We start from the raw sequence: 18,402 nt of genomic DNA, 5'->3' as shown, positions 1-18,402 counted from the left end.
AAGATTAGAAAAAAGTAAATCCAAAAGTGAAAGATTCATCGAGATATTTATAATAGAAGTTGGAGGATAAAAATAAAAGTGTTGTTATTTTTGGGTGCCGAACAGGGGGGGTGCCGAACAGGGGGTACGCAACGTTATTATATATAAATTTGGTAAAAATATTTGAAATAATGGGATTTTTTCAATTTAATTAATTACATTTATATATTTTTAAAATAGTAAAATAACGTATTTTAAAAAAAAAAGATTTTGTTTAAAATTTGTAATATTGTATTTTAATTTTATAAAGAAACTCTAATATTTTAACATTTTTTTTTACTGTATATATTATAAATTTGTTAATATTTATTGTTCGAAAAATTATAAAATTTTAAACTTGAGTTTTTATTTGTTTTGGACATTTTAAAAGTCTTTGCCTAATAATAATTTCCTTAATATATTATTTTTCGGTTATAATTAATCGTTGTTAATAATTATCCGCCTACCCAAATTGGCAAATCCCACACGGTTTAATTTGCTGCCTGAGAGTGGCGGAAAGGAATGCGACCTAGGCAAAACAAACGCGCCCAGTTGAATTTCCAACCACTTGAAAGTTCAACTAAACCTGACAAAGATTTCACTAACTTCATTTCAACCCACTTCATCCACGCAATAATGGCTTCGTTTATCATCGACATCACTTCAAGCCCAGGCCCCTCCGTAGGAGTCCCCGCTTCCGCCTCAGCCTCTAATCCTCTGCCTGTGCGGATGTACAATCCACATCCATAACTGATACTGGGCCTGACACCCCTTCGTCCACCTGGATGGGAATTATCTAAAACTCATACACGCCTCGTCCAAGCGCTGAGGGCGATCGGGCGGGGCTGCCTTCGATGTCGTCGTGGACATGATAGAATAGCGTGCAGAATGATATGTCTTCTTAGGGATATAACTGGCGGTCGGTTTGTTGAGGTCCTTGACCAAAAGGTAATGTAGTTCAGCATTTTTTCAACCCAGTCGCCCGGCGCGGAAGAGGCGATTGTGGTGAGCATCGTCGGCATCAACATCATGTCCTAAAAGTGGCCGGACCGAGTAGTCACTAGGGCAATACGCAGTAGAACATCCTAAATCTGATAATAGCAACACGACTGGTGGGTGCGATGAATGCGCAGCTGCTGCAACCTGTTGGTCCGGGGCTCCAATATCACATCGCAGGCCTCCCGACTGGGGCAGATGGGCTGCTCTCTAATGCCCAAAGTCCGGTCAATGGTGGAATTGTTGAACTGGGACAATGCGTCTTGAGGGTTTCGGCTGGTTCTGGTTAGGAACAGTGGCCCATGAAGCGATAGATTGGTCGCTGCACCTGCATCACAACCTCTGCTGCTCGAATCGACACGTTTGCTATCTGAGCGAGCACCACCACACTATATCCTGATAATTTAATTCCACATCCTTGCGAATCCCTGCCCTATTAATATAACCAGCTAACGGGGCATATTGCAGCTTTAATTCCTTCGCAGATAAATAAATTACCAGACGGGTTCCTTGGTCAATCCACAGTGTTTTATGATTTTATCTTCTTGCACATTTGGAAGTATTAAAACTTGTCCAAAAATGCGACTGTCAACTTGACTTGCAATTGTCAAGTCTTCCTTTTCGAAAGCTTTCCACACAGGGGCTAGATTATTCAATTTGGCTAAAAGCATGGATATTTCCATGTCTAACCCACCCCATCGCTTATTAGCTATATAAGCTACTTGCAGAAGGGCGATAGCGACAATGCCCTCGGAGAGCGCGAGATGATCGATCAAGCGACGGACGAGCTGGGGACGGGTGGCGTCGCAAGTTGCAAGGCAGCGTGCCAGTTGCGACAGGTGGGCGACGACGATGTGATATGGGGTATCAGTGGGGTTCATCGTATATAAAGCCACCAGAAATTCCCTCCGCTTTAGCGGGAACAAACGGATCGAGAGTGGGCATGTCCCAAACTTCAATAGCCCACGTCTGAGGCTGGATGTCGATTGTTGGAGCGACCAAGTCGTCATCTAGAGCTGTTAACAAGGCGTGGAGGTCATCCTTGTTCACCGAAGAACCTGTAATACCATCCAGCAAGGCTTTGGTCTGCTTTTCAAGCGCCCCTTTAGTGAATGTCACGGCATCGATATGCTCATTCAGCTTGCTCTTGGATTGGGTGAGGTCTGTGACAGTATTGTCAAGTTTGGCTGCTCGCTCTCTCCACATCGATAACACCTTCTCGTGTGCTTTAACATCTGCATCGTATGCTCGCTTGACTTTGGCCAACTCCTCTTTGAGAGTCGTAACCTTTTTGTTGGCTACCTCCATTTCGGCGTTCGCTGTGGCCGATGCCTTGTTGGCTGCCTCCTTATCTGCTTCGGCCGCAGCAGTATTCTTCCTGGTGTCGTCTAGCTTGGATCTAAGATCCCTAACCTCGGTTTTGGCTCTCCCTTTCGACTCGATTTGGCGTTGTAGGTCCGATTTTGTTGTATTGAGCTGGTTATCCCTTTCAGCCAGTTGCTTCCCAATTTCGATCAAGTCGTCGTCTCTGGTAACCAAGTCCTGCTTCAACTTGGCAATCTCGCGATCACGCTCCTTCACCAGAAGTCTGCTGGACTCGGCCTCTTCGGTGGACTGTGACTTGAGGAGTTGATATTTGTCTTTAATATCGTTGTAGTGAGCGATTGCTTGCGCCTTTTGTCGCTCTAATTTATCGACGTTAGTAAGAGCAGTAGCAAGGTCTTGACTTGCTCTGGCAAGCTCTGTTTCTCTTGTACACAGGTCATGTTTGAGCTGATCAACCTCCTCAGCCAAGGCCACCGCTTGAGTGTCTTGGATGGGAAGTCCAAGCTCGGCAGATAGTTCGGGGGCAAGAGTCTTGAGCAGCTTTTTGCCCGCTTCGTGCGACAGGACCTGGCGTAGCACAGGCAGCAGGCAGTCCAGTTGGGCGGCCTGGAGTTGATGTTTGTTGGCCGGAGCCGTAATGTTGGGCATCGCTTTAATCTCTGCATCCAGAGCGGCCCCCTTGGCGTCAACGAGCGCGAGAGTACGAGCTCGACGGGAGATGATCTCATCGCATTTCTCCCGGGTTTCGACCGAGTCTTTGATCATGTCGTCAACCTTGATGATCTTTTCAGATGCGTCTGCATCGTCGACAAACGCGTCTTTATCGTGGATGGGAATCTCGAGGCCGGCGCGGTCCAGCTCATTAATACGAGCGGTTAAGTTATCGCCTAGCATTTTACTCAGCGTAGCCTGGGCGGTTACGCGATTGCGTTGGGCTGACAATGTTGGAATTTGAGGCATGGCTTCAATGATTTGTATCGTACTTGATGTGTTTTTGATAGAGGTTGAGAAGTTGTATCGGTGATTTGGGTTTCAAGTTCGTGGTATGTAAAGTGCAGGCTACCAGTTGGCAGCCCGAGGCCCCACTCCCGTGAGGAGGTTTTGCTGTCCCAAATCCTACACGTAAATTCAAGCTACGTTGTTGTACAAATGGAACAAATGCGGCCATACAAACCTCATTTGAATTGGGAGGTGGCTGACGAGGTTACAATTATAATCTTATTGAAAATAACCCAATCCTATGCAGTTGCCCTTTGAAGTTTTATACGACCCAAAATATAATACCCAGACCAGCGGTGGATTTCCTTCCTCTATTAAGCCCCAACGATGTTCGAAGATAATACAAGTCATTGCTAAATTTACCAAAACCCAAACGTAAATTCTCAAGTCATAGTTTCCCTCCTCCACCTGGGGTTGGAGAGTTAAAACAATACAGGTCATTAATTCGTAGGAAACCCACAGGTAATGCTAAAGTCATAGCAGAAGCAATAATACAGCCTCAACGCAGTAGATAGGACAAATGAAACGACGGTACCTCATTCCCGCCGTCCCATTTCCCCGTGCATCTTGTTGAGTCGGCAGACCTTGACGTCGTGCCAGGTTGCCTTCATCTCCTCTGCCAGACGAGGGGAGACGGTGCCTCTGTCGAGTTGGTCACGGAGCGTGACGGCAAACTCGTACACCCTTAGAATGTCGTCCTGGACATAATCCAAGGATATGTCGGCATCCCCGGCAATGCTGGCTACGGCTACCACAACCTTGGCTTCCTTGACCGAGCTCCCCACTACTTCGAGCGCAGCATGCTTGAATAATAAGGAGTTGTAATTGCTCCTTTTCTTGGTCCCCAACTGCTTCTTGGTCACGGCGACAGTGAATAGGACGTGAAAGTGCAGGAAGCCGCTAAACACAGGTCCAGGGGTCTCGGGGAAGAACTTTGTCCAAAGCATTTCACTCTCCTGCTTGGTGAGACAGCGTCTACTTGGGCGGGCTCGGGTGTGATCTCGACCACTCGGGACTCGCTGAGAGTCGACTGCGACGGTGCTGGCTGGTCAACATGACGGACGACAGTCAGCAGTACAAACGCGTTGGAAACGTACTGCCGCGTTTGGGTGCGTTTCAATTCCATTTGCCAATTTTTGTAAACTTGACAGCATCACGATTTGCCCATTGAATTGTAAGGATTTATATAGTTTCTCCATATTAACCACGGCTGGACAGGATTTGGACCTTTTCTCAAGCCAATAAACGAATATTCGAATCGATAAAAACGTATAAAAGCCTATAAATTACCCAGTATAATCACAAGATATACTTTGAAATTTTTTTACTGGGGATATAATATTTTTACAAAAACATTTCTATTTTCCAAATACTCAAATTTCTTGTATTATAATTATATTTAAACTCTACTGAAATTAAACACCGGTAAACATGTGTTTACAAATATTAATAAAAGCATTCATTATTTTGTTGTAAACAATAACGTGGTTTTACGAGTTAATGAAATTTATTTTTCTAAAAGAAATTCAGATGAATTTTCGGGCTCGTTTACTGCAGTTTCCAAAACATGAAGACCGTCAATAGCGGGCACACCGCGTCTAAAAATCCAATGTATAGAAATGGTAAAAGCAGCGGAATTCGTCTGAACTATATATGTTTGTCTGTACAACCTATTGGTCCCAAACCCCACCATCTCGTATATAGTTGGGGGCAACGGGGTTCGGGGGATCCGTTAATCAGCGTCCTATCTTGTGAAATTATGGGGACCGAGGTCCTCGGCCAAGAATAATTATATATATTTAAACATCCTTTCCCTGGCTTTTTTGTTCGAACACCTTGTCCTTTTCGAAAACAGAAAACTAAATTAACACAATGGCAGCTCCTAGAACAAATCACGACGGCAAGGGCAAAGTCACTCTCAGTGGCGCTCAGGAGACGCTGCTGCTGACGCTGTTGGCGCGGGCCATCGACGCCGAGTCCCCAAACTCTATCCTCAATGACACTTTGTCTGCCAAGATCAGACGGCAGATTGAAGATGAGCATGGCTACAAATTCAACGAACGGATAGCAACATCTCAAAGCGGCACTATGGCGAAGATGATTTCAGCGAGGGCCAAGATTTTTGACGAGGCAACCGAGAAATTCTTTCGCGAAAACCCGGGACCTGCCACCGTTCTGCATATCGCCTGCGGTATGGACACAAGGTGTCATCGGGTCAAGTGGCAAGGTCCGGGCCGTGTTTGGATCGATGTGGACAAGGAGGATGTGGTGGAGTTGCGAAGAGCCGTCGTGGAGGAGCCAAAGGTGTCTCAGGGGGAGTACAGGTTGGAGTGTCCCGACATCATCAACGACGCGGATTGGCTCGGTGACATTCGTGTGCCTAACGACAGGCCTGTACTGATCATGGCTGAAGGGCTGGTCATGTACCTGAATCCCGATCAGGTACTTGGTCTGTTCCGCAAGCTTCTACGGCATTTCGAAGGCAACGGAAAGGGAGGACAGATATATTTTGACTCGATTGGATTTGTGGGATATTATTTCCTCAAATACTTTCGCACGAAGCCTTTGAAGACGATGGGTGCCAGTTTTGGCTTTCACATGTCGAACGGACGATGGCTGGAGCAGAATAATCCTGGGCTGCATCAAATCGAGAGACAATCGCAGGCCGTGGCATTGTTAGAAAGGGCAAACTACATGTGGATCATCAAAGCAGCTGTGCAACTGATTGATGCCATGCTTGGAGGGACGCTGATAGGCGGCGTGTATGGTTTCAAATTTTGAGCGTCCTCGTCTAGTATTGCTTCAAATAGGGTTGGGCTGAGGAGTTATCAAACGCGAGCGTCATAGCCAAAGTGAACGCGTACTAGATTTGTGAACCTAGTCCGTTGGAAGCCGGGGAGATAGATCGTCTCTGGTGAAAGAGCTGTCTGCGAGCAGCCTGTGGAGGTCGAAAGTTTTCCAATGCGAACATTTATAATAATTGTGACCGACAGAAAGAATCTCGATAATTAAACCCCCCATTTGCGTGTTGCATCGCTTTACAAGCCATATAGATAATCCAATCCCACTTCCACCTCTGACCGGTCTCGACTTCTGTCACTTGTTCCGGTGAAACCCTTCGTTTCTTTGCAATTGTCAGACTCTTGTAGGAGAAAAATGAGGATGGGATGTAACAAGTCATGTATTTACCTTTGTACTAATGCCCACTACCGGCACCTTTGCACCCTCTGGCTCCTTTCCCAGAAGCTCAATCGGAGCCCGATTCACGCCACTCCGCGATGGTGTGGTAAAGCAAGTGTGAAGTGTCTATCCAAATGAGATGAAAGTGTTAATGTTTTGCGGTGTGGATTAATGGCCCGAAGAGGGTCACTGTCTGGACGGAAGGACTTCCCAGGTACTTACTTTTCGGCTTCTCTGGGGCGCAGCACCATGTGTATGTAGTGTGAATATGGGGTGGAAGGCAGACCGAGAGCTCTTCCCAAGCGAAAGGTGCTGATAATGTGATGGCAGGCTCACTATCGCGTCTATGTAGTGTGAAGGGATGGAAAGGGACCGAAAGCTTTCCCAAACGAGAGGTGTTGATAATGTGATGGCAGGCTTATTGTCGCGTTTGTGTGGTGTGAATGCCAGATGGAAAGGGAGCTTTCTCGAGCAAAGAGAATTGAGCCCACAAAGTGTGCAGAGCCTGCAGCCTAAATTCAATGCAGGATGTAGCTGGAACGTCGGGGCACCAAACTTGGTGTTGGGTCTCTTGCTGTCATAAAGGCTGAAACTTGAGTTCGTATTAGTATTCAGGAATCTCCTTGCGCAAACAGCTGTTGAGCTCACGCACGCCTTCGACTGCAATGTTGGCAAAAATGGGCACAGTTGCAACGACGCGTCCCCATATGAGCGGCTCTCCGATGAAAGTTATTGTAACTCGGGTTAGCATGGAAATGATCCTTGCACCGAGGTGCTCTTTGTATCGATGATAACTTGGGTAAACAAGTCGGGATGGCATCGAAATGCTCTGCACCGAAGTGCTCGGTGCTTCGAAGTGCTTTTTGTATCGAAGAGATCTTGACATTAAAATTCTCGGTGTATCGTAAAGTTAGGGCAGAGAACTTTCTGTTGTTTGCGGGCTGCGAGAAAATTGTTGTATCGGATTGGTTTCGAGGTGATCGTTAGGTAGGCCGCGGTGTTGAAACCCCGCCATATATCCGCCTCGGTACAAGTCCCACGCACCTATCTAAAGAGGAACTTGTAATCGCTTTACGATAGCAGCTGTGCAAAAATATTGCAACCCAACAGGGTCATCCCCCCAACTTGGTGGTTGCAATAAATTACACACCCACCCTTTCCCCATCCGGTAATAGTAGGCATTAGGAGCAGGCGCTGTTGGGGAAGCAGGTCGTCGGAGCATACTACGGGCGCACCTAGGGTTAGGTTATAGGGGTTAGGCAGAGGCTCGTTAGGTAGTGCCCTGATTAAACCCTGCCTCCTGCCTGCACCAACTCAGCCTAACTGCCTTTGTTTATCCACGCTAGCCTTTGTGATAATGTGCTACCACACCTCCCGCAGGAGCAACAGCTCCAACGAAGCCAACCGTACTCGACTCAGTGGCCCGAAATCGAAAGATCTTGGCGGAGCACTACAAGAATCCCAAAAACGCGAACCAATTTAATACCTTTTCCAATCAGAGTGCCGTGCGTCCATCTGCAAGTCTTGAAATCAGACGAGCTACAGCCTTGATACCATACACTGCTAACTGCCCTGCTAACTGCCGTGCTAACTGCCCTATTGACCGCCCTATCAACTGTTTTCCTGGCTGCTTTCCTAACTGCTTTCCTGAATGCTTTTTAAATGTTTTCCTAACTTTCTTTCTATCTGCTTTTTTGACTGTTCTACTAACTGCTATGCAAATATCATTCCTAGCCACTGAGTACGTCTCACCGTACCTGAACATAAACAGGACCTTGCCCCATTAATAATAGGATGTTAACAGTCCAATAATACCTGTGCGAGTATTCTAGCGTCACTGTCATTCTACATTACAATTGTTTAATATTGGTATAAATACCCATTCGTGGTCCATTTTTATTTTCAGTCGCCAGTTCGATTTGGTATTCTGTTCAGACTTTATATGTATTTCCTCCAGCACATCGAAACTCCTCAAAAGCTGCGTTGTATTAAACTTCGACGTAAAAATATACCTTCTATTGCAACCAGGTCTCAACTTTTTAAATTGTCCCGCTATAAGAAAAGGAATCAAAGACCCGTTTAGTGGGTCCGAATGGTTGATTGCTGCCAATCAGCAAAGTAGCCTTAATTTCACCAGTCTTCCCTACGTACCTGGAACTAATGCCAAACAATCACCACGCTTTCGAAAACTGACCAACTAAACAACATCAAGCACATACAAGATCATGTCGACCACAGTTCGCATCCTCAAACCCAATACGCGGGATCAAGCTCTCTCATATGCTTGCGAAAGTATTGCACAGTCACGCCGCGACTCACAAGACAAACCAGGAATTCGATATGTCAACGTCTCAACCTTCCATGGCTTAGATTTTCGGATGGAGCTTGTCTGCCAATCCCGAAAGCATATAGAGCCAGAGGCCGTGTGGCTATACGTCGTCAGCACCAACCTCGAGGCGGCCATCCTTGAACGACGACTGAAGCTACATCTATCGATCTTTCGCTCAGAGGACATCCGTCTAGGCCCGAGCCCAGAGATCGCACCCGGCGGCATCGCGATTCTCACCTTTGAACAAGTGATTGAAATCCTTGAGGATGCCAAGTCCCGGGAAATCCTCATCTCCCGGCCTCTGATCGTGTTTGTCGAGCCCGAAGCTTCCCCCTCGGCGTCAGGCATGGTGGCAGCCCTGGCCATCAATCGTGTGCTCGACTGTACGAGAGATCAGCACGGCAGGACAAATAAGGACTACCTGGTTGTCATGATAGGTATTCCAATTGCCGTCCGTGATCCTTGGACTATGGTGATTAGTTCCGACTCACCTGGCTTCGAAGTGAACTCCGACAGCGAGGCCAACCAAGTGGTGTCGTCAAGGGTACATGCCATAACAAGCTCCAATCGGGAGGAACTCAGTGCGTTTCAAGTTGCAGCGAGCTTTCCAAAGAGGGTCCTGTCGTTCTTGACGGAGAAGGCAACGACCGACTTCTTTTCCCAAATCCGGACGACTGAATCTCTCGAGCCCGGCCCGGTTCTCGTGGCCAACACCGAAGTAAAATACGCTATTCAACGCGTCTTCTCGCACGACCAGGCGGTCACCTGTATCAACCCACTGGACTTCGGTCTGTTGCCATTCAGTGGAATCACTGGCGTTCTCTTGGGAGGATGTAGACCACGTCGAACGATGATCAACTCCCACCCCGTGGAAGACCATGCAACTTACAGCCATAGCGAGCTCCTCATCCAGGTCGCCTATACATCGCAAAAGCCCGATGCACCTTTCACATCGAGGTCACCCATAGTTGAAGATGTGTGCGTTGAATGGAAGATTGCTGGGGACGAGACCATGCTCTTCTTGTTCAAGCTGATACGGACCATGGAGCGCCTTCCCGCGCCTGATATCCCGGCCTTCAAATGCTGGAGACGATGCATGGAAGGCAAGTTTGTACGGCATCACTGGCTTACCGCGCCGGTCATTCCTGGCATAGAGGACTCGATGGTGTTCCACATGATTGAACGCCTCACATATATGGGAATATCGGATGCTGGAAGGTTGAACAAGCCCGTCGCTGACAGGATTGCTGTCCTTGCGCAACTGTTCCCGGATTCGTTCAATGTCGCTCACCTAATCGCTCAGACACACAATGTCAGTCCTGAAATGGCCACTACGATCATCACTTTGGGAGTAATTGCGTATCATCCAACTCATGTGTGCTGTGACGAAGGACGAGACTACTCCACCGAGGAGTTTACCGAAACATACAATTCCATTACCAACGGCGTGTACAAGCCGCACATCAACAGGGGCTATCTGTGGATAGCAGCAGCCTTGTTGGAGTCGATCCACCGGGAGGGCGCCCTGGAAGATGGCAAAGGGGTATATTATTTCCGTAGCACCGAGGAAAGCAAGCTTGGTATTCTCTACGAAGAGGGTCGGAAGGTGATGAGCAAAATCAAAGCGGTCCACGATGTCCTCGGTTTGCCTGTTGCACCCAGGACCATACTCTCATACTCCGACGTTGACATGATCGAGGACCGCCTGTTCAAGGCCTTTCTTGACAAGATTCTTATACTCCACGACAAAGGCCAGTCCTCATACCATCCCATGTCGCATCAAAGTTTCGTCCCCTTTCCAGGCATATGGCCCAGAGAAATGACCTTTGCGGACAATGGATTGGGGATAGCTTTCGCGCTCTACTTTTACAAGGGTAATGGATGTGAGCTTTTTGCACAGAAACTCACCTGGCTCACACGGAGGACTCTTGATATCATCATAGAGGAGGATACTTTATTGGAAATGATATGAGGAATGGCAGGTTGAGGGCTACGGCGGTCAATGTATGCTGGGACAAGATGCAAGGGTGGTAGCAGGCTAGCGTGGCTACATCATTGATAACGTGATACTTTTACATCGGGCATATTCACCCGTGCCTGCCTTCTCGCCTTGTAGATAGCTGCAATATCCACAGGTGTAACAGAGAACAGCACTGGTAAAAGCAGTTAAAGTATGTCAAAGCCTATTTTGTATTTAACAATTGTACTACATGTTTATTCTCTATTGTCCAAATAGCAGGCTTCGTCCACCTGTATCGGACTGAAGACCTTCACCACTTTGCTGGGTCTGGCTGATGGTGCTGCCCTCCCACTTTCAGATATTGCCGCGATGAGGCGAGCGGTTGCGGCGAAAACTGTCATTACGTCAGGTGAACGACTGTGGCGAGAGCTGGTATTTCTTTCGGAGGAGCGCAACTATATTCAAGTCTGGTATCGTCGCGTTTCGGTTCGAGGTCCTCCATCCCCGTTGTCAGAAATCTTGCGACTGGCTTGACCACCACGATCGCTACGGTCAATGGTATCATCCTGTTCAAGACGACGGCCACCAGTGGATTCTTGATCTTGAGAGGTATCTTGGCGGTCTCGGTCATCCCCATACTGGGGTCGGTATGTGTCCGCCATCTGGGCACGGCTCCTTCTTTTGCGCGCCTTACTGCCCGACGTTCTGGTAGGATTTCTTGGTTCATCCATGGGTCGGTGGTTCCTGGCAGGGTTGTGCTTGAAAGGATGGCTTACTTTCTTTGGCTGCGTGTTGGTGTCTGTAGGTTTCGGGACATGTTTACCAACAAAGCTTGGCAACTGGCTATTCGATACCTGAGCAGGACCCGACAAGTGCGGGAGGGGCTCTTGCAGAAGGGCCGACGTCTTTGGAGAGGCCGAGACCTGCGACACAGTCAAGGTCTGTGGAGGAGTATAGAGGGGGAAAGGCGTTGTTTCGACCAGAGGCTTGGAAGTCTTGGGTAGTGGTAGTTCCATGGGCCCGGCGGAAACCAACAACCGGTTGATTGCACTCTGTTTCCCCAGAAAAGAGTATCGGTTAAAGGACTGACTAACCAACTGGCCGAGGTTAGGCAGTGGAATGTCCATGCCTGTTGAACGGTAAAACAGCAGGTAACGCTTGTCGATCTCTTCTTCTTCTTCTTCGTCCATGACAAAGATTGGAGCCTTCTTTGCTGGGACAGGAGTAGGAACCACATGCCCGGATGTGTCGTAAAGACGCACTGTCTCGTTATTGGGCTCGCACCGAACCGTTGCTAGCAGGAAATAGGCCGTGGGCCTGATATTGTAGCCGTTGTGTTTGTTGAGACGCAAATGAAAAGAGAGCAGGTTTTCCAGGGCTCTTGGCGAACGCTCCAAACATACACGTAGGAACGGCGGAAACGCAAATCTTGTGCACGGTGGCGTGCGCTGGAGAATCTGATGGGTGATCTCTTCGCCAATTTGAGCTTCTCCGTCGTGGTAAATGAAGTCATAGCCGGATAGGTCACCGTTGTTGGCCTTCCAGAGACATAAATTGTCCTTGTTCATGACCGAGGAGGCCAGGGTCTCGTCTCGGACAAGTTCCTCGAAGGACTTGTCCATGCCTGCGTGGGTAATGAGCTTGGAGATGGCGACGCGATTCGCCTTGACCCAGTCTTCATCCCATTGAGACCAGAGAATGGTCGGGACTAATTGCCTCTTCTCCAAATCCTGTTGGACTCTTTGGCTGAGATCGTGGGAGCTGTAGGTCCACAGGTACCTTGTGAGGAGCAAGAAGATGTCGAACCCAGGACACTTTGTTGACCTTAGCGATGGATTCCAGTCCCTATGGACGGACTGGGTGATAATATGGCGGGATTTGCCTGCAAGGTTCGGGAGTGAGATGAACAAATCAAGTGACGCCATTTTGCTGACAACAAACTTCTTTATTGGTATTACGTTGATGGGTATCGTGAGTTGGGGCTTGGTTACAATGTTGAGATTGCAACGGGGAACGAAGTTTGTAATTTTGTTTGCAGACGCAAAGTGATCCCGTCAACAGCGGACCGAGATATAACAGTGGGCTTCGTTATTCTGCAGGCTACTAATAACGTTTGCAGTGCTAAAGCTCAGGCCCGGGTGACTGTGCAGCAAACAAGGCTCACCAGTACGGCTGGCGGTGAAGAATTTGATCGTCGAATGGTTGTAGGCAACCAATTTCTGCAAACTGCGTGCAAAATGAAAGAAGGGACCCACATTAAGATTGTACGCGCCTTTTGTTGATGTTTCTGGCTTGGAAACACGCGATCACAACTTCTCACCAACGAACAACAACAGAAGAAGTGACAGCAGCAGCCCGTAAGATAAATCATCTCCATTCTTATCGTACAAGATTGTGAAACTGACCACGCTAGCCGAACAGAACAAACATCTCTTGAAAGTCTTTGGTTTCTAAAGTTTTCAATAAATCAACATGTCGGCTCCCCAGAAGTGGCAGAACCCCTACTCCGGCGTCATCAGGCCTGATGCCGTCGCTGTTCATCCACGCGCCGCCACGCCCTCCGAGGACAACAACACTCGGGCCCCCACGGGCCAGGCCTCCCGCTCACGAGATAACCGATCCCACAACGGCCGGTCCAACCGCCCTGACAAGGGTAAAGGACGTGCTGTCCGCTCGTCGGACCAAAAGCGGAAGCGGGTTGACGGCGACGTCGACGGCGAGGCTTTCCGGGCCTCGGCTGATGACCACCGGCGTCGCCAGCGTGACCTCCAATCTGGAGGTCAATCCTCTCGGTCTGGTCGAGGGTCCTCTAGCCGGCCCTATCACGGGTCTGGCTATGACCAAGAGTCCTCTGGCCGGCCCTCTCGCGGGTCTGGTTACGATGGCCGAGAGTCATCTGGCCGGCCCTCTCAAGGGCCTCGCAACGATGACAGGCCCAATAACAAGCGGTCCGCCGAGGACCATGAGAACCGCGGGGCGCCCAAGAGACGCCGAAACAACACGGGAGAAGTTAGTCGGGCCTTGACGATGCAGGGCGGCGTCGAAACGACCATCTCCGCGGAGCATGGCATGGGGGTCACCGCAGGCGACCGGGAGCTGGATACGTTTTCGGGTGTGGACCATGGCAACAATAGTAAGAACTTTGTTTCAGTCAGTGCTCCGGCCAGCACGCCCAACCTTGAACAGAAGCTTCATTCCCTCCTCGCCAGAATGGGCGTGGGCGAAATGGCCAACAAGCTCCCGGAGCCGAGCAAAGTCTGGATTAATTTGTGTCTTCAAATTCGGACCGATGATCCCAGTCCTATTCCTGACATACACGCCCTTGGTGATATGGCGATAGAGAGCGATCTTGCGCGATACACAGCCCTTCAACGGCAGACCAGCGAGTTCAAAAATACGCCTTACAAGTATACATGCGGCAACTGCGATATGCTTGGGCACACTGTCATGCAGTGTGTCAAATTCACGCCCGACGGCGACGTCGATGCATGCCCGTTGCATAACACGCGAGAGCACTCGGTCGACGACTGCGCAGATTTCTGCCGAGCAAGCAGCGGCGAGCAGTTTCAGCTACTCGTAGCCAACAGGTCCGGCCTGTGGCCCATCCGCTCGAGCGATGTATGCTGGACGGATCTTGCCCGCAGGTTCCCAGCCCTCGACAAGCCGTACCCCACTACGTACTTCGAGGCTCGGCGGTACCACAACTTCTGTCAGGGCAACGCCGACATGTGGCGAACTTGGGACTACTCGAGGCAACCCCAGGCCTGCATGGTAGACGCTGCGACAGCGACCAAGTCAGCAATCAAGAAAAATCGAGGGCTGCGAGAGTGCTATCGTCCCCTGCCAGAGATGCTGGACTACGAGGAGAGACTCCATTGCCCTCCCAAGTCCACCGAGATGAAGACAAATCCCCAGCAGGGTGACACGCAGTTGAGCGCCGAGGGCAATGCCCAAGAGACCAGGGACGACGCCCAGGCAAACGCGATTACGGACAACACCGGGACAAAAGCGCGCCCGGAAGTTGAAATGGAGGGCGGGATTGGGGCATTCTTCGAGTACACCGATGAGGACGACAGTGACGATACATAAATGGCCTTTAGTTTGGGGATTAATACGACTTGGTTGTGATGACCACCTGCTTTCTGATTACCTCCTTGCACTTGTGACCAACACATGAACACACCACTTGATCACTCTTCATCCTGCCCATTTTCAGCCTCTCCATCCCGGGCGTCGTTCATCTCACTCCGTCGAAACAAGCTTTCCCCATCCCCAAAGGGCATAGGGAAGTTGAACATCTTGCACTGCTTTTCGTTACCGCCATACTTGGGAGATTCGGATTCGCCGTGACCTCCATATTTAGGAGACTCCCCACCGTACTTGGGAGACTTGTAACCATACAAGTCTTCATAGGCAGGAGGTGGTGCCGCGGCAGGGATGTACGGAGGTGTCTTTGGAGGGCCGGTAGGAGGTGGTCCAGCTGGAGGAATGGTCTTCGGCTGGGGTTTTGGCTCGGGCTTTGGCTCGGGCTTTGGCTCGGGCTTGGGGGCCTCTTCCGGCTTTGGTTTATAGCCCTGCTCATCGCGAGCTAGGATCACGTGTTCCGCCTCCTCTAAATGATCCACTTCTTGTACATGTTCCTTGGTTGAATTGACATCGTATGACTTGTATGGCTTGTATGGTTTGTAGGGTTTGTACTTCTTTGGCTTGTATGGTTTGTACGGCTTGTATGGTTTGTATGGCTTATACGGCTTGTACGGCTTGTAGTGGCTAGCTTCAGCCTTGACCTCGGTGCCAGGTATGGTTGGAACATCGCTATCGGCCGGGGTTAGGCTGGATGCGCCACTGGATGGAAGTAGGGTTAATCAGTGTTGTAGACAGACCAACAGGCTTTTACACAACTTACTCTCCTGTATCCTGACCAATAAGCGGGAGGGCAAGGCTACCAGCCACGAGGGATGTAGCCAGGAGGCGAAGGAGCTGAGAAACGAGCATTTTGAAGATTGTTGATCGGAAGGCGGATGTTATCCTGAACAGTACTATGTATGAGTAGGGAGTGCAGGTGAGTCTCCTTGTGAGATAAGAGTGGGACAAGCAGATGATGTGGTACCTGAAGAGTTCCAAGGACAGTCTTTTATAGCCAATTTATTTATCATGCCGAGGATAGCATCGCTAGTTCCCCGCTTCGCATCTCGTATGCGGTCACACCATTTTGGAGTTGAATCATATGCCGACTTTTACAGATCTTGGCTATTAGTAGCAAATATCGGATACAGATATTCATAAGCAGAAAAGCTTCGCCAGTAGAATTACCCAAAAGCCACGATGCATAAGTTTTACGTCATACATTAATAGCGTGGTAAACCATCCAAATATTATTAGGAAAATAAATCACCAAGTAGAGGTGACAACTAGTCAGTTGAGCAGACGAAATACTAGAAGGATAGATGCTGTCATCTGGACATGCACATCAGTCTTGTTAATACATCAGATCAAATATCTCAAATCATGATAGGATGGTTACGCCTATTACACTGTCGGAAAACCCCAATTCTATTTTGACTTTTCATCTCCCCCATGATATAATCCATCTCAACACTTGATTAGACGACAGCCTGGTTGAATAACAAGCTCTTTTAACTTGAGCCGAATGCGAAGGCCCGAGCCGTGTCATCCGTCATGGGACTCGCGGGCAGGATCCCTCCCAAATCGTACTCGTGCATTGAACTCCTTCGACCAATCATCCTTTTCAATATCTATCCCGTCGACGGAACCTTCCTCGGCATCTTGTTGCGGGGGAAAACCGCCATGCGGAGAGCCTTGATGCTGAGAATTGGCCTTGAATCACCCGTGGGTTTCTAACTCGGAACCAATCTGTTCGAACACGGACAAAGCGGAAGAGGGACAGTGCCTAGGGTCCAAGTTGATTGTCTGCCACAGAGATCGTTCGCCTCCTCGCTGCGTTCCCACATTTATGAAGACGCGAGCGGGAATAAATGCCATGAAATCGCCGATCAGAGAGTCTAGGGGAGATTTCCGACTAATGCGGCTCACGATGACCACGGTGGGGTTCGTAGCGGACATCTCACATGACAAACGGACTTGCATGTTGCCAACCAGGGTGCGTCCACTGTCTGGGCCATTTGGAAACAGCACGACGTGGTCCATCCGGGCCAAAAGCAAAGCCTCTTGTATCAGCTCAGTCTCTCTCTCGGACAAGGTATGGATGGCGTTCCACCAGAGCTCTTGGCTCAACTGTACGTGTACAGGAAATACCGCCTTGCTGAACCGGTGTCTAGTTTTTATAAGGGTACGTGCGATCTCCTTCTTACGTTGGGCTCGGTCGAGGCTGGCGAAAAGCTCCTTGAGTGCTTGCCAAATGCCGGAATAGTCGTCCTTGCATTCTTTGGTCATAAACTGGTAGTGATCCATGCCGTAAATCTCCATGCTGTCTTTGTCGGTGATGTTCAACATTGCAAACATTTGACACAAGACCGCGGTCGACCTGGAGTCTTTCTCGAGGTAGGCCGTCATTGCATCCACGTTGAAGGACACCGTAGATTCGAAGAGTAAGAGTAATGTACTGTTCTTGGGAATAGCGAAGCCGTTTTCCAAAGGTGTAATAATTCCCATATGCTGGAGCAGATTGATTGCGTGCTGCACCTTCTTGGAAGCACTTGTGCTTAAACTGTCCATCGAAATGCCGGGGAATCGGTTGACAAGATCCACAACAACCCTCAGGGTGTCTGGCGAGAAATCTCGGTTCGTGTACCAGTCAATTTTGGCATCGGGCTTTCCATTTTTGAACTGTACGATTCTTCCTTGAGGAGAAAGCAGGCGGATTATCGGCTGGAGCTCGTCCTTAAGAGGCTCTCGGGTCTTCATGAACAAGGGCGTCATGGCTTCGTCGTGCATCCATTGCTTCCCAAATGGTATACTTTGAGGCATGAGAATCAGTCCCACCCCGGTGATGGGGAATGGCTGCGCAAAAAAGCCCGCTGGCATTCTAATGATGTATGCCTTGTCATCAAACTCCGTTGCCCAGTCACCTACCGTTCCAATAATGCAACTGGGTACGTTTTCGATCCCCTGGAAGACAAGTTCATGATCCTTTGTTGATAAAAGGGATATCACTTTCATTCCGTTGTGAAGTATATCTCTTTCGACTTCGGAAGCCTTGTCTTGGTGCCTGCGAGACACTTTAAAGGTGCTCTTTGGGTCGAAAGAGCTCAAAGGGCCGACTTGTTCAGTCACTCAAGGCGTGTGGAGCGGAAGTCTATCTCCCAGCCAAACTATAGTCGGCCAAGCGTCATGTTCTTTGGCAAGTAAATTATCAACTGACAGTGCTCTGAGGCGGAGGTCATCGATGGCACTCGGATAAGGTGGGAGCCCGATTTGTTTTCGAGAAATCGCTCCAAATCGGCTTTGATAATGTCATATATGGGCTTGTCCATTATGTGTAGGTATGCGTGTATCTTTGTGTGTATCTCTGTGTGTATCTGTGTGTTGGTGCTTGTGTGGTTTGGTCGCGTTTTCTGCGTTTGTAATGTTGAAAGAAGGCAAGACAATCGATGTCTACAAAAGACAAATCCAA

The 18,402-nt window shown here is 49.0% G+C and overlaps 9 protein-coding genes across 9 annotated transcripts; 3 read left to right on the top strand and 6 right to left on the bottom strand.

Annotated features, from left to right (window-relative positions):
• Positions 1-1,881: 1,881 nt before the first annotated feature.
• PgNI_02646 (uncharacterized protein) lies at positions 1,882-3,300 on the bottom strand (the record flags this gene model as incomplete). The annotated part of the gene is made up of 1 exon (XM_031122707.1): positions 1,882-3,300. One exon carries the CDS (start codon positions 3,298-3,300, stop codon positions 1,882-1,884), a length of 1,419 nt encoding a protein of 472 aa, XP_030984324.1.
• Positions 3,301-3,875: 575 nt separating this feature from the next.
• Positions 3,876-4,465, bottom strand: PgNI_02645 (uncharacterized protein; the record flags this gene model as incomplete). Its single annotated transcript, XM_031122706.1, has 2 exons — positions 3,876-4,295; positions 4,319-4,465. The coding sequence occupies 2 exons, from the start codon at positions 4,463-4,465 to the stop codon at positions 3,876-3,878; spliced, it is 567 nt and encodes a 188-aa protein (XP_030984325.1).
• A 746-nt stretch (positions 4,466-5,211) lies between these two features.
• Positions 5,212-6,120, top strand: PgNI_02644 (uncharacterized protein; the record flags this gene model as incomplete). Its single annotated transcript, XM_031122705.1, has 1 exon — positions 5,212-6,120. The coding sequence occupies one exon, from the start codon at positions 5,212-5,214 to the stop codon at positions 6,118-6,120; it is 909 nt and encodes a 302-aa protein (XP_030984326.1).
• A 396-nt stretch (positions 6,121-6,516) lies between these two features.
• PgNI_02643 (uncharacterized protein) lies at positions 6,517-7,270 on the bottom strand (the record flags this gene model as incomplete). The annotated part of the gene is given in 3 exon segments (XM_031122704.1): positions 6,517-6,645; positions 6,742-7,154; positions 7,168-7,270. 3 exon segments carry the CDS (start codon positions 7,268-7,270, stop codon positions 6,517-6,519), a joined length of 645 nt encoding a protein of 214 aa, XP_030984327.1.
• Positions 7,271-8,744: 1,474 nt separating this feature from the next.
• PgNI_02642 (uncharacterized protein) lies at positions 8,745-10,820 on the top strand (the record flags this gene model as incomplete). The annotated part of the gene is made up of 1 exon (XM_031122703.1): positions 8,745-10,820. The coding sequence occupies one exon, from the start codon at positions 8,745-8,747 to the stop codon at positions 10,818-10,820; it is 2,076 nt and encodes a 691-aa protein (XP_030984328.1).
• A 449-nt stretch (positions 10,821-11,269) lies between these two features.
• On the bottom strand, positions 11,270-12,733 carry PgNI_02641 (uncharacterized protein; the record flags this gene model as incomplete). Its single annotated transcript, XM_031122702.1, has 1 exon — positions 11,270-12,733. The coding sequence occupies one exon, from the start codon at positions 12,731-12,733 to the stop codon at positions 11,270-11,272; it is 1,464 nt and encodes a 487-aa protein (XP_030984329.1).
• A 547-nt stretch (positions 12,734-13,280) lies between these two features.
• On the top strand, positions 13,281-14,897 carry PgNI_02640 (uncharacterized protein; the record flags this gene model as incomplete). Its single annotated transcript, XM_031122701.1, has 1 exon — positions 13,281-14,897. The coding sequence occupies one exon, from the start codon at positions 13,281-13,283 to the stop codon at positions 14,895-14,897; it is 1,617 nt and encodes a 538-aa protein (XP_030984330.1).
• A 101-nt stretch (positions 14,898-14,998) lies between these two features.
• On the bottom strand, positions 14,999-15,803 carry PgNI_02639 (uncharacterized protein; the record flags this gene model as incomplete). Its single annotated transcript, XM_031122700.1, has 2 exons — positions 14,999-15,653; positions 15,715-15,803. The coding sequence occupies 2 exons, from the start codon at positions 15,801-15,803 to the stop codon at positions 14,999-15,001; spliced, it is 744 nt and encodes a 247-aa protein (XP_030985266.1).
• Positions 15,804-16,564: 761 nt separating this feature from the next.
• Positions 16,565-17,708, bottom strand: PgNI_02638 (uncharacterized protein; the record flags this gene model as incomplete). The annotated part of the gene is given in 2 exon segments (XM_031122699.1): positions 16,565-16,646; positions 16,657-17,708. The coding sequence occupies 2 exon segments, from the start codon at positions 17,706-17,708 to the stop codon at positions 16,565-16,567; spliced, it is 1,134 nt and encodes a 377-aa protein (XP_030985265.1).
• Positions 17,709-18,402: the final 694 nt, after the last annotated feature.

The sequence above is a fragment of the Pyricularia grisea genome (genome assembly GCF_004355905.1).
Source record: "Pyricularia grisea strain NI907 chromosome Unknown Pyricularia_grisea_NI907_Scaffold_2, whole genome shotgun sequence".
Classification (NCBI taxonomy): Eukaryota; Fungi; Ascomycota; class Sordariomycetes; order Magnaporthales; family Pyriculariaceae; genus Pyricularia; species Pyricularia grisea.
Note: the sequence above shows the minus strand (reverse complement) of the source record. Positions and strands in the feature narration are given on the sequence as shown.